This window comes from Glycine max, chromosome 8 (genome assembly GCF_000004515.6).
Source record: "Glycine max cultivar Williams 82 chromosome 8, Glycine_max_v4.0, whole genome shotgun sequence".
Classification (NCBI taxonomy): Eukaryota; Viridiplantae; Streptophyta; class Magnoliopsida; order Fabales; family Fabaceae; genus Glycine; species Glycine max.
Window position 1 is genome coordinate 19,477,421 of NC_038244.2, and position 15,714 is coordinate 19,493,134.

The 15,714-nt window shown below is 34.7% G+C and overlaps 1 protein-coding gene across 2 annotated transcripts in view; it reads right to left on the reverse strand.

Moving 5' to 3' along the window:
* Nucleotides 1-7,579: 7,579 nt before the first annotated feature.
* LOC100804594 (protein FORGETTER 1) overlaps nt 7,580-15,714 on the reverse strand; it is a 72,418-nt gene continuing 64,283 nt past the window's right edge. For both annotated transcript variants that reach the window (XM_006585657.4, XM_014779206.3), the window contains exons 28-32: nt 10,336-10,389; nt 10,154-10,256; nt 9,454-9,582; nt 8,956-9,067; nt 7,580-7,983 (exon numbers count right to left, since the gene is read on the reverse strand). In XM_006585657.4, the coding sequence (XP_006585720.1) occupies nt 7,952-7,983; nt 8,956-9,067; nt 9,454-9,582; nt 10,154-10,256; nt 10,336-10,389 (430 nt within the window). In that variant the 3' untranslated portion in view covers nt 7,580-7,951. The remainder of the gene's footprint in view (nt 7,984-8,955; nt 9,068-9,453; nt 9,583-10,153; nt 10,257-10,335; nt 10,390-15,714) is intronic.

Below are 15,714 nucleotides of genomic sequence, written 5' to 3' on the forward strand. Positions count from 1 at the left end.
CAACTATTATTCTTGATGAACAAGTTCCAGCAAGAAACAGGCAGTCACCTAGATGTGGAATTGGTGGACACGGACGACATTAATTATTTTCCCTTGTTAATTATGTCTTATTATGTTCATTGTCATTTTGCCCTAGTTGATTGAATGAACAATAAACAATGCATTAATTGACTAAGCACTGCATTTTTCTCATAAGAATTGTCTGAACATTTATTTCTTTGAGATGATTTTACCCGATGTTACTTGTATTGAGATGATGTGACTGCACAATGCTTTATAAAAGATGATTTCACTACACACTGAGTTTTTTGAATAGCACAAACCAAACGTAACAAATTAAGAGTCAATCTAAACCATTTATATTGTCAGTATCATCTTAGAAGTTGACATGTGTCATGTGAAAACAATAGATCACCTAATATATATAGCAATAGGGGGTTCAATGCAAGTTAACCCATTTGCTTAAAACATGGACATTGTATCTGCTATTGTGTATTGCAATGGTGACATGATTCCAACAGATGAAGGGATAATGTTTCAATGCCTTACTGACCTAAAAGTCATCACAATAATTGAGGACATGTCGATTGCTGCCTTATGTAAAACATTTTTTTTACGCTAACAAATGTTGCAAAATTTTAATGAATGTTTTTTTACCATCAACCAAACTACATAGGTGATGGTTTTGTTGCATACGACTGCATGGAGCTCAAGCATGACAATGATGTCAAAAATATGTTTTTCATCTATTCATAATATACTAGCAAAGGTCTGATTGAGTTGAATACAACTTTTGGGTGTTCTTTAGTGAAATCCTTGCTTGGATGTGCAAACCAAGGAAACCAAGAATAACTTATGAGATAATTGCTCTGGTGTGTGATGAATATGTAGAGTCATTACGCAAAGTACATGTTGTCACTTTTTTATAATAAACTTACAATTCATCATTGGAATTTTGTTGTTACTTTTTTTAAAACATTATTTACTTTAATCGTGTTAGTCCTAGAGAATTGCGATGTTTACTTAAGTTTTATTTATGTAACTCTTTTTTATTTGTCTTCTTCAAACTAGATAAATTTGGTTCGTTTAAAGATTAATTACTTTTTAAAATACTATTTAAGCAATAATAGTTTTACATGAATTAATGCATACTATTAAAATTGAACATGTTTTATTTATTTAATTTATTTAGGTAAAATAATTAGATACCTCAAATATTTGTATTTTTGATAAATATTTAGCTAAATTATATTTATATTGACTATTCAAATATATGCATTTTTCTACAAAAAAAATTTCATAAATTATACTTTGTTATAAATAAATATATATCAACCAAAAAAATAAAAAAATTAAAACATACAACAAATCAATTAATTTTTTAAGAAAAGTCTAAGAAAAACACAATTTCAAAAAAACAAAGTGCCCAAAAACAAGACAAATTTAGTAACACTTGAATATTTTACTCGTCAGAAATCCTGCAAAGCTTTGTCCTCTTAGCCAGAAAAGGAGTGGTCGAGATTGCACCGATGATAATCAACAGCCCGTAATGCATTCGCGTAAATGACATTAATGTTCACCGGTCAGGAATCCTACCAAGTTTTTTCCTATAGGCTAGAAAAGGAGTAACCGAGATAGCACCAACAACAATCAACGACCCATAACGCATTCACGTAAACAAGGTTACTGTTCACTCACCAAGAATCCTATAGAGCTTTGTGCCTAGTGCCAGAAAAGGAGTGGTCGAGATTGCACCAATGACAATCAACGACCTATAACACATTCACGCAAACAAGGTTTCTGTTTACCCATCAGGAATCCTTCAGAGCTTTGTTCTCTGTGCCAGAAAATGAGGGATCGAGATTGCACCAACGACAATCAACGGTCCATAAAGCATTCATGTAAATAAGGTTACTGTTCACCTGTCAGTAATTCTATCCTTTGTGCCAGAAAAAGGATGTGACCCCATGTTGTTTTTCCTTATACGATTTTTACCCCACATTGCTTGTTTCGAGACAATGTAACTTAACGATGCTTTCTATGAGATGACTAGACTAAACACTGATTTTTTCAAATAGTGCAAACCAAACGTAATTAATTAAGACTCAATCTAAACCATTTATATTGTCGGTGTGATCTCAGTCGTTAGCATCAGTCATGTGAAAATAATAGATCACTTATAATATATAGAACATGGGATTAGCTCCAACTCAACACCTTTGTCTACCACCCACCCTATCTCATTATCCTTAAACAGTTTAATTTTCTCACAAAGTCTTGTTCATAATGGATAATAATCCATGGGAGCTTCTTGACATTGATGATTGAGACCTCCCATCCTTTGTTCGCCCTTCTAATCAATCATCCTCCAGTTCAACAAGACTTATTTCTTGGTTCGCATGGGGTCGTACAAGCTACCATAAAACATTTATTGTATTTGATACACCTAAACATTCAATTGATTGTTGAATTCATATAATTATAGAATTGGTAAATGTTGATGACACACCTCACAAGACATCGTTAGGATCCATCGATTATACTTTTGATCGTGTACCTTTAACGGTTGTCATTGTCAAAATTTGTACCCCAACAGTTTTGGCGACATAAGAGTTACGCTTAAGGTAGTAAACTTTAATTTGCTCTCTAACGATTACATTTCTATTTTTTGGATATTGATTCATGAGATTTTTAATTTTAGGATCCTACGAGAACTGTTGATGCCACCATGAAACGGACAATCATAGAAGGTCAAGATTGTAGCCCATATATGACATACATTCACGTTGGTTATGTCTTAGTTCTGCAAGATGCAAGTTGAAATCTTGTTAATTTTTTACTTTATGTGTCATATAAAGTTTATTTCTTATTGAAATAAATGGTATACTCTTCAGGTGGTTGTGTTTTATCATTTTCCTCCTCACTCTAAATGTTATTTGAATATTACACTGTACAATGTTGTCAAGGTAATGTATTTGCATTTTAGGTTTCCAATAATTTGGGTATTAAAAAATTTGCATTGGATACTCATATGTTGTTCATATTTGATGCAGGTGTTTCTGAAGGAGAATTGACCTCTTGTGAAGCAGTCTATATTTCGTGCGTGCAACATGTCATCAACTTTGCTTCATCGATGACTTTATTGTTCATGTTTCTTTTTATGTGTAATGTTGTTTTATTTCGTGTGTGTAATTTTGTTTCATTTTATGGATTATCGTTTATGTACTAAGGATTTGGGAAAACAATTACATCGGTAAAATTGTCCTGTTTCATTTAAGGATTAATTTCTTTAAAAAAAATTATTGTAGATTAATTCATATTTAACTACTATTAGTTTTACACCAATGCAAACTATCAAAATTGAACATGTTTTATTTATTTAATTTTTTTTCATAAAATAATTAAATCACTTAAATGTATACATTTTTCATAAATATTTAACTAAATGATTTTGATATTAAGTATTTAAATATATACATTTGTCTAAAATGCTATTCTACATAAATTCTATTTTTATAATTTAATATATATAAATTAGTGAACTAAAAAAAGTTAGTTTTTGAATAAAAAACAAACAAAATAATAAAAAAAAACTCAAATAAATAAATAATAAAAACAAAAAAAATTAAATAAAAGGCAAACAAAATAAATAACAATTTTAAAAAATCAAAAACAAAAAGATACCCAAATAAATAAATACAAAAAAAACAAAAAAAGTTTTGAACTGCCTTTTAAAAAAAGCGTCTTACTGATGTAGTAAGGTGCATTTTATACATTCTAGAAATAAGTTTCTCAAACATTGCACTCGCTAAAAACAAAAAGTAGAAGGGTGCAATGCTGGCGAAGGGAATGAAGTAAGAAGCTGGTGAAGAAAATGAAAGGGAGTTATGTGAGAGGTGAAGGGGATGTTGAGATGGAAGGGGAGGAGGTGCATAGCCATTGGTAGAGAAGAGGAGAGAGAAAATAAATGTGAGAGAGAAGAGGGTAATTTAGTCTTAGAAATATGAAACAAAATGGGTGGTTTAAGAGAAAAATAAGAGATACAAATAGAATGATTTGTTAACATATTGCATGCTTTTACTTCTTGCACGCTTTTTTGCTTCATGAACCCTCCAAAAAGACTCAAATGGACACAAATAACTTTCCAACACCCTTACACCACCACCGCAACCAAAGACGCACACTCCCACCAATATGATGAAACCCATCGTCACTAGTTCCCACCCCGTTTTAATCCTTCACTTTCAGGACTCCTTCATCACAATAATCTCTAACACCTCCGTCGAACCCCTCCCCTCCGATGTCGTCATCTGTGCCATCAGCAAGAAGGGTATTATTGTCCTCTAGGATACAAGAAGCAAGAAAGGGGGTACAAGAAGCAATTGTCCATATTGCAATGTGACTTCAAACCATCGATGCATTTAGGCCAACTAGGCAAACATCTCAAGCCATCCATAAAGGGCCTTCTTAAAAGGGTGAAAAAGAGGTATCAAGGGGAAAGGGAGCATCTCAGCTAGGCTAGAACCCTCCCCTTCACCAATCCCACACCTCAAAGGCCCCAAAATTCATAAATGAATAAAAAGAGACTATAATCAGACGTGGGGGGTGGGGGAGGGGGAGGGGGGACTGTACCAAAACCCTGGGCAATTAAGAAACATATACTAAGGCATCCCACAAACATCACGAGCAAAAACTCCATGCAAAAGGAGGGGATAAAGTCCCACCAAAAGATTGACTATTATCAACAACAAAATTTGCAATCTTATATGCATAATGAGTGTCTTCTCTAAAAATGTACAATATTATAAATTTGAGATGAGATAAGCTATGCATGCAATATGCCCATCTATTTCCCAAAACCCAGGGGACCAAAGAATGATTATTTACAGCTTGAACAACTAGAGCAAAGTCAGACTATAGCCAAAAGGATTGTCAGTTTCTACTGCAAGGCACTTCAATGGCAGTAATAACATCAATCAGCTTTGCTTGAAAAGATGTAAAAGAACCCAAAATAATGGCAGAGCTGCCCAAAGTGTTAACATGCTCGTCCCTAAAGAGCCCACCACGCCCTAAAGGCTTAGGGCAACTTCTTGCATAGCCGTTTTTGTTTTTCGTTTTTTATATTGCCATAATACTCTTCTTCATTCACCCTCTTTCCCTCCTTGCAACTTCCCATGTTGCATTCCGCCATCCACAACCTCCCTTCTTTCTCTCACCTTCACCCCTAACACTCTTGTGCTCCTCCTTACCATATGTACCCTCCTCGTTTACATTTTTTAGAGGATCAATTTGACATTAAGTTTCAAAGTTTAGAAAACAATTTATCATTAAATTTTCTGCATGACTAATTGATCACACTTTTACATATTGGTGGACTAAATTTGAATTTTTTATCTTTTGATGACTAATTTGTTAGTGCCTCACATTTTCATAGCAAGATCCATGCACCATACATTTTGGCTTCCAATAGGTTAATGCAATAATTATTTGTGTGAATTTATTACAAAATAAATAACTAAAATTTGTAGATACGTTGAAATATTGTTTTAAACAAGAAGTAAGATCCATTTTTTCAAGATGATGGCGATTATAGGTAAAAGTTTAAGTGTAGTGACAACAATTTACCTTCTTAGGTAGTTTCTTGTAATTAATCGAGATTGACACCTCTAAAAACATCTAGCATCTTCTATATTTTAAAAAAAGTTACATCCAAACAGTAGTGATATTCAAACCATCAATCTATCTTTCTCCGTTTCCTATTATATATGCCAGTGAATTGTTTTTTAATAAATTATACACAAAATAAAATTGTTCGTTGTTAATATTTTTATATATTTCCTTCATTTCACAAGTAATTTTTTAAATAAACATATATTTTATATGTTGCTAATTTTTTTATATGTTTCTTCTACAGGTCGAACTTTATAATATTTTTTATTTTTATATACTTTTATTTATTTATAATGTAAATGATGAATTCGTGTAAGCTGATATCATGATTCTAATTTTAACCCATTAATTTATATTTTAATTGTGTTTTATTAATAATATTTTTAAGAAAAATTATTGATGTGTAAGGCCAATTTTTTTATGGAAATGATTATAAAATTTTAAAATTTCTTATTACTAAATTTTAATGACACTTTTCGTGTGTGATACTGAATATTTTTTTTTTGTTTTTTAAAAACTAAACATAGGTAAATAATGTTAATATATTAATTATTTAGTTAGTTTTAAATTTTTAATCTATTTTTAATTATGATTTTTTTTTTAATTTTTAAAAATGAGACAAGAGCTTATAAGTGTTTTTGTGACAATGCACATTTTAAAACTGTCTAAGCGCTTAGTAATTAACATATATATTCAAACACAAATAGTTGATTATATAGTTTTTTGAATAACTGATTAATTTTAAGAGCTTATAATATAAGCTTTTATATAATAAAAATTTAATGAAGTTTTTTTTTTTCAACCAGAATTCAATCTCTTTTATCTTTGTTAGAAAAAATTCAATTTTTTTTATGAAGATATGAACGTTCAAATGATAGAAAGAAAAGATTATTAAGTTTATTGTGAATAATAAAATTTATAAGGAAGATATTCAAAGTATTCTCTAGCTTCCTAAAAAAGAGATCATTTGAAATAAAATCCCAAATGAAGGGTATTTTGAAGATGGTAACATTCAATAATATGAAAATAGTTAACATTTACTTATATTGAGACAAACAAACACTTTGCTTATATTTAAGACTGGATGTAACATTATTCTATGTTTTCTTATATAAGAGATGTGTGCATTGGCACAATTCTTGTGAGAAATAATAAACAATTTGCGCGCAGCATGTGACAAGGAAGTTTATAGACGAGGTCCCAAGAACACAAATAGTATCAAATTCTTACCATTGTAGTGGCCTAATTATCAGCTACGGAGCAGTACAGAGAGATGGACAACGTTCTGGCTCTAGTTCCGACTTTGGATTGTCTGGTTTTCTACGTCGTACTGTGGAAGATACAATTGAGTCTCATGAAATTCATATCCTTTCAGCATTACGCCATCATGAACACAAGTATGACGATAAAGTAGAGATGATAGGCACATTGAACTTCCACATGAGCACTGTGTAAAGAATAGGTCATGGCCACTTTCACTTCATATTTTTTTGGGAAAGATGCTAGCCTAAAGTAAAGAATTTCATGAAGTTGGGGTTGGTGGGTAGTCTTGCCTGAGTTTCTTAAGAAAAAGATGGATAAAGACGATAATGGTATGCAAAACCTGTCATGCAAACACAGGTAGACAGTGAATATGACACAAGCTGCATCAACCAATCCCCGCTATCTAGACAGTGGAATTTGATGAGTGGTTAGACCGATGAAACTTCAATAGAATTAAGTCCTTCAGGAAATTCTGCTAATGGCCATGGCACTCTTAGCAATGCAAGTTAGCCTATAATAGAGGAAAGGGATGGTGCAGTCACAAACCAAGATTCTATAATGCAGTAATGATTAGTTCTTATCTGGTGCATAATTTGAGCTGTGTATACTATAATCAATGTTGCTCAAAAAGAATTAATAAGCAATATTTACTTCAACTATGATTTCAATAATCGTTCATGGTATCTAGTACAAACTAGTTCAGATTCAGACGGAACTATATGTGATACAACCTAAACTATCTACTATTTCACTGTTTCAGTTATCATCTTTACAAAATATACAAAATGGGTGAAAAATAATAACTAAAATGAGACTGCACAATTGTGTTGCGGGGGGTAGAGAATGAATTAGTCATTCCCCTCAAAAAAATTCCACGTCAATGTTGAGTCTTCTCCCAAAAAATTGCTTGTTGACATTCAAAGACACCAAATATGGTGGTAGTGCAATCAACTGCCACAGGTGGTACCTAAATTTAAACTTCGTTAACAAAAAAATGAGCACAGCCTATTGTCACATGTCAATCATCAATTTCTTGAACCCATGCTAAACCTGCAAATGATTTCAGATTAAATTGGATTAGTTTCTTCATCACAATTGACAAAAAATGAAAGAAAAAAATACAAAGAAAATTCATCTATTAATTATTTCATGAGCTGAACTGAAAAGAATTTGCCCATCAGGTTCAAATTTCATCTTTACAACACTTTGTTTACGCTCTTGTTGACACTTCTCAACAATAAATACCGTAGAGCACTGTTAGCCGAATGACTGTATGTTGAAATCTTCCTTTTAGGAAGCACCTTTACATCACAAATAACACCTAAATCACTCAATTTCATCTATCCAACTTGGTGATTTACGTCTCTATCTCTGATACTTTTCACGTTAAATCCAAGACACCTAAATTGCATGACTTGCCATATAGCAAGATCTCTCATTTTCATCTCCAACTCCAAGCCATTGTTAATGCATATTTTTGCTAAACTTCTATTCATGGTACTGGATCTAACTAAATCAGAAAAAAAGGTGTTTCCGGAGCTTCTATCCACAAAACTATACCAACTATAAGAAGCACACTTTGAGGTACTAACCTGCATATTGTCAGTAAGTAAACCCAAAACCAAGGCAAACTAGGTAAGGGCTCGAGGTTGACCCCTTGATGCAATCTTATAGTTACAGGGAAATCCTTTCCACACGTTTGCACAAGTTATCTTAACAATAACACATTTTATATGCATTTAAAGGTCAACTTTTTCCCAACAACTATATAAAGGAATTCAGGGAAAAATAAACAGTTCTTCAATCTTAATTTCAGTCCTAAATTGCACCTATGTAGTAAAAAAAAAATAATACCAAGTCCAGAAAATCACTTACCAAGAACATTTACAAACAATTATCCATTTTCTATCTTTTATGTAGGGAGATCAAGAATGCATATTCAGAAATGTGAATGTCTGTTAGGAGTCCCACATCGAGTAGAATAAACTACTTGATGTGGTACTGAAGTCTTAGAGAGAGAACCTTGAAGCACAGTTTCCACAGCTGCATTAGGAACAAGAAGCCCAACAATACGTTGCGTATCCACAGTAGTTTCAATGCGTACAACACGTAGCCTCCTGTGGCTTAGGCGGGCCTGTACAGATTTTGTTTTGCAGTTAGTTTTCTTCAAAGAAAAATACATCTTAATCAAAAACATCAGTCACAAGTTCAAGAGGCATGAGTGAAGTATATTGATCCAACTATTCAACAAGGAGGAACCAAAGCCCCCTCGGAAAAAAGTTTCACAAAAGAAATAAATTCTTCTGAACCTCAAAAGGTTACTGTACCCCCCAGACAGGGTTTGTGTGAATAACAATATAATAAATCATATCAACTGATATCATAATCCAAGCCAAGCGCTAGATTTTTCTCACTGAAAACCTCATCATTTAAAAATTCAGCTCATATCACCAGATTCATTAATAGGCCTTTTCTCAATAAAATGTTTAAGTTCCTGGCATCTTATAGGCTGGAGAGTACCTGCTTTGAGAGAGCCTTTTCTACGGCTCCCCAAACAGGAAGGATGAGGCCACCCAAGACATTTACTTCCTGTAGTCTTCTACCAACTGTACAAAAGTTGCCAATCTTACAATTGGGACCATGCATGCACTGCCAACAAAGGCAAAAAGAAGACGTGTAAGACAACAGAGTCAACAAAGAGTACATATTTTCTCACCTTCCATATAAATGTATTTGTAGGTACTACCATACTGATCACGATGTTATACTGGATATATAATACAGCAAGGGAGTAATACAAAAGTGCAAGGCCAGTTCAAGATACATGACAATTGTCCCAGGTGTTGACAGTAATTAGAAAGGGCAATAGCATATCAGTTGATATTACGAGGGCAGTATAAAGAACAAAGTTCTTGATGCATTTGCGAATGAATGTTTACTTTGTCCCCTTGTCTTTTTCTTTTGTGGATTTTACTTATAAATAGATGAATAAAGAAACAGACAGTTAAAGGGGAATGATATTTTATAAATTTTTACAACCAATGGCTGTAACAAACAAATAAAATAAACTGTTGTTTATTTTATGTTCAAATAAAACTGGCACCTGCACAGTCACAAGCTTTCCTTGACTGTGTAAAGTCTCAAGATTTCAACATTTCAATCACATTGATTTTCTTAAAAATTTACAAACAGGGAAATGTAACTTAATGAAGAAATATACCTGTTTAGATGAAACTTCATATTCTTCTTCCCAACCAGACTGAGCCTTTTCTAAAGATGAAATTTTTCTATATTTACTTTTTAATTCAGACAGAGGCATCTCCCTATTTGGATGGAAATGGTGGTTAAAAACACAATTAAACTGAACAGATCAACAAGGCCTGATTACAAGAAAATACATACCTGTTCGATTCACCAACAGGGGGGCGAACTATTTTATACATACCCGAAGCGGAACTGGAACAAAATAACAGGAAATGTGAACATAATCAGATCATTATGAACAATGACCATAATGAGCAAAATAGCTATTTTCTATTCCTAATTTTCTTTTCTTTTTTTTTATGAAAAACCAGATTTTAAGCCGTGGCCATGCTATTCAAATAAAACCAAAAAGAAGACAATTTTATCAGAGATCAATTTCTCTTCATTTTTTTTTTTGATCAGCAAAACTAAATATATTATATATATAAATGATCAAAAGTACCAGAGGTACTAGTACATAGGGATAACAGCCTCATATCTAGACACCGAAACTAAGGTATTCTAGATATTAGGAGAACATGTCTTTTGTTCTAATTGTAACACCCATTACATGAGAAAACCCTGACTAATATTGCTTGCCCATTGGTTTAGATGAGTTGAGAAATGTTTCTCAAAATGTCTAAGCCAAGTCCAAGTCAAGAAAACAGCTTTCTCTTCATATTAACTAACATCAACGATATTGCTTTTCTCCAGATTCTATTTCCATTTTTTCATTCCATAATGAACTCATTGGGTGGTTTGACCCGTTCCCTACAATGAATATCTAATGTAGACTTGCATGTTGAAAAGCTTTCATTTAAAGTTTCGAAAGTTAGCTTTCACTTAAACAAAGGGATTAAACCCAGTTTTCCTTGACATAATATTTATATTCATTTATTTAATGTTCATATTTATTGTAATAATTGTATGGAAGGTAATGTAAATATTTTGGAAATCCCAAAAATTGAGGGATTTGATCTTGTAACCTTTCAGCATAAATCAGTGCGAGTTGAGTAGATTTCTCTCAAGCAAATTGAAAAAAAATTACGGTTCCAAGATGACATCTAGGTACTTTTCTGTGACTGCGAATCACTCCAACCATTGCTATTTAGTCACTCTGATAATGTCTCACCACCATCCGATATGGTTGCCAAAATCACAAATTTACTCATTTCGATATCATTTCTCCAAAAGACCACGAGCAGATCTACCATGCTGTGATTGTCAGGGAAGATTGAGTTGATGGTGGACTCACATATCTTCATGAGCTGCTGCCACTAGCAACTTTGAAAGGGTGAGCAGCACAACACAACCCACAACCTAAGTGTTTTTTTTTTACCAAAACTAACCTCGTTTCTCATTCCATTGTGGTTCTCTGTTCTTCATCAATGGTTGTGGTCAAATGCAAAACCCAAGTCTCTGTTCACTCTCTCTCTTGTATGGTAAAAGCAAGTAAGCAACTAATTCAAGAATTTATGTTTTTCAAAAGAGTCTTTAGGAAGCTCCTTTGTGGTATCCAAGCAGCATTGTGAGTTGCCTACATGCCATGAACCAAACATATATGTACTACCCATTTCATCCAAGAAAGATGCTCCTCGGATTAGTCATTACCTCTATCGTGAACTCTAATAATCGACTAATGGGATCTTCACCAAATCTCAAGTTCCAAGGGTAACATAATAGGTCACAAGTTTGTCTCTGCTGAATGGTTTCGCAAATGGCAAGGAACTACACAGTTTATACTGGAAAGAAATTTTTCGGATCATTGCCCAATTTTGCTGAAATCTGAAAGTATTGATTGGGGACCGCGACCTTCCGGATTCTGAATTGCTGGTTCCATGATAAATCATTTTGAAGGGTTGTTCAAGAATCCTGGATGAATAATCATGTAAGGGGTTGGGGGGATTTGTGCTTAAAGAAAAAATAAAAGGAATTAAGGCAAGGCTGAAAGTATGGAATAAAGATCAATTTGGAGATTCCCAACAGAAGCTAGCAAGCATCGAGAAGGATTTAAACAAGCTAGAAATTGAAGGAGATGAAAGACAGTTATCTGACCAAGAGCTGCTGACTCGAAAAAAGTTGCAGGAGGAGTTGTGGACAGCTGCTCAATCTCATGAGTCTCTATTAAGGCAGAAGGCAAGGTTAAGATGGATCAAAGAAGGGGATTGTAATTCCAAATTCTTCCATAGGATTGTAAACTCAAATCATAGATTCAACACTTTGAGAGGAGTGTTTGTGAATGGTGTTTGGATTGATGAACCTGGAAGGGTGAAGGAGGAAATATGTTTGTTCTTCAAGAACAGATTTCAGGAGGAAGATTGAGTGAGGCCCAAACTAGACGGGGTTAGATTCAAAGCCATTGGACAGCAACACAATATCAGATTGTCGGAGCCATTTAATGAAAAAGAAATTAAGGCTGCTGTGTGGGAATGTGGGAGCGACAAGAGCCCCGAACCAGACATCCTTAATTTCAAATTTATTAAGGAGTTTTGGGAAGTTATCAAGGCTGATGTGTTTCGTTTCATTTTTTTTTTTTTTTTGAACTGCAAAATCATTTATATTGATAACTGAAACCTGAAAGTACCAGAGGTACTACAGGTTAAGATAGAAATTACAACAGAAAATAACCATATAGGCACCCAACTAAACCATCACATATAACCAGCCCTTCCTAAAGAGTTAGATAAAAACTAAAGACATTGCTGAGGACCACTGTGTGAAAGGGACAGTGAAGTCCTTTTCCCATCCCTTCAGCTAGGTCCACATAAGGAAAAGAGTGTTTTGTTTCATGGATGAATTCTTTGCTCATGGAACATTCCCGAAGGGGTGCAATGCCTCATTCCTTGCTCCCATTCCTAAGGTGAATGATCCACAAAACCTAAATGAATATAGGCCTATTTCTTTAATAGGTAACATATATAAAATTGTGGCCAAGGTACTAGCGAGGAGGATGAAGGAGGTGCTGCCAATATTAATAGATGAGAGACAAACAGCATTCATCGAGGGCAGACATTTGTTACACAGCACCCTTATCGCAAATGAAGTAATTCATGAAGCAAAGAAAAGTAACAAGCCCTGCTTGGTGTTTAAAGTAGATTATGAAAAGGCCTATGATTCAGTCTCCTGACATTTCCTGATGTACATGTTAAGGAGGATGGGATATTGCGATAGATGGATATCATGGATTGAGGGTTGCCAAAAATCCACTTCTATCTCCATATTGGTAAATGGTAGCCCTTCATCTGAGTTCATTCCCCAAAGAGGTCTAAGACAAGGGGACCCACTAGCTCCACTTTTATTTAACGTTGTTGTGGAGGGACTCAATGGACTGCTGAGAGAAGCAACGAAGAAAACCTTGTTTCAAGGTTTCCTAGTGGGAAGAAATGAGGTGGAAGTTAGCGTTTACAGTACGCTGACAATACAATATTCTTTGGAAAAGCATCCATGGAAAATGTCAAAGCGATCAAGGTGATTTTGAGAAGTTTTGAACTTGTCTCAGGCCTCAAAATTAATTTCTCAAAGAGTAGTTTTGGGGCAATTGGGATGTTAGAGAGATGGAAGGTGGATGCTGCTAGGTATTTAAATTACAGTCTATTGGTCATACCTTTCCTTTTACCTGGGTATCCTGATTGGGACAAACCCAAGGTGTAGTGACGTTTGGGATCCTATCGTCAAGAAATGTGAGAGAAAGTTGGCGAAATGGAAACAAAAGCTACTTTCATTAGGGGGAAGGGTCAATCTCATAAAGTCTGTCCTAAATTCTATTCCTATCTATTTCTTCTCTGTTTCCAGGGTTCCCAATAAAGTTCTGGACAAGCTGGTGAGGATAAAGAGGCAGTTTCTGTGGGGTGGAGGTATGGAGCAAAAGAAGATAGCGTGGGTAAAGTGGGAGTCAGTGTGTCTACCAAAGGAGAAAGGGGGAATGGGAATCAGGGATCTAAGGAAGTTTAATTATGCACTTCTCGAAAAGTGGAGATGGAACCTTTTCCATAACCAAGGAGACTTGTGGGCTAGACTACTGATTTCAAAATATGGTGGATGGCGGACTTTGGATGGGGAAAGAAGGGGCAGCAGTGAATCAGCATGGTGGAAGGACATCAATCGCATAGCTCATTCCGGTGAAGATGGCAGCTGGTTAGATAAAGGGATAAAATGGACAGTGGGGCGCGGAGCAAAGGCCAAATTTTGGGAGGATGGAGTATCACTTAGGTTGAAGTACCCTACACTTTATTCTATGTCCTATCAGCAACATGTCATACAGCAGATGGGAAGGTTCACAACTGCAGGCTGGGAATGGGATTTTCAATGGAGACGACAACTTTTTGATGACGAGATAGATATGGCTGCAAAGTTCTTAGAAGAATAAGAAGGTATCAGCATTCACCCGGATTGAGAAGACAAGTGGATCTGGAAGGAAGACACATCTGGCTGGTGTATACACCGTGGGGAACGCATACAAGATGCTTATGACAGACTACCCTGATGAAAATCAGGATGGTGTTTTTACTGTGGTGTAGAAGGTAAAGGTCCCTAGTAAAGCTTCTTTCTTCACGTGGAGACTAATTAGGGACAAACTGCCAACTAAAATGAACCTGCACAGGAGAAATGTGGAAATAAATGATTCCACCTGCCCATTCTGCAAAAATAAAGAAGAGGATGCAGCACACCTTTTCTTTAGTTGGAGCAAAATTTTGCCGCTTTGGTGGGAATCAATATCGTGGACAAACATTTCAGGAGCATTTCCGCAAAACCCGAGACAGCACTTCCTCCAGCATGTGTTTGGGAGGGATACTGGCATCAAATTTCAGAAATGGCAGTGCTGTTGGATCTCCTTGACATGGAGCATCTCGCAGCATCAAAATAGGATCGTTTTTGCAGAAGAAAGCTTTAATGCTAGTAAGCTGTTGGAGGATGCATTTAAAAATTTGGATAAAGGTTTCGACATACCTTTTCCACACTGGTCCACTAATATGAGGGAGGCATTTTTGTGATTAGGGTGGGATAACTCTATAATTTTGGGTAGTTTTGGGCCAAATATACTGTCAGAATTATGGTTTCTTAATTCATGTTATATACCTTGTATTAGGGCACCATATTCCTGCTCAATTTAGCCCCCATGTGTAAGTTTCACAGTACAACTTGTACTGCTTTATATATAATACATTATTATTTTCACTGATTAAAAAAAATACGCACTAGCTTGAGGGGCAATGTTGATATTCCTCGATTTAATGTGGATAACATGAAATGTGATTTGGTTATGAAGGTTATCCCTAAATTTGAGGGATTTGGTTTTATAACCTTTAAATGAGGATTGAGAGGGGATCAAATTCAAGCAAATTAGAATACTTCAAGGTTTCAAGGATTTAACCAGTTCCCTGCCTTGAATCTAAAACATAGGCTTTTGCATGTTCAAATGTTTTTATTCGTAGTTCAGAAAGCTAGGCTTCACTCCAACAAAAAGACTGCACCCAATTCACATATGACACTTCTACAAGCATCAAAGCGTGAGTAAAACTTATCTTGGATATCATGTTG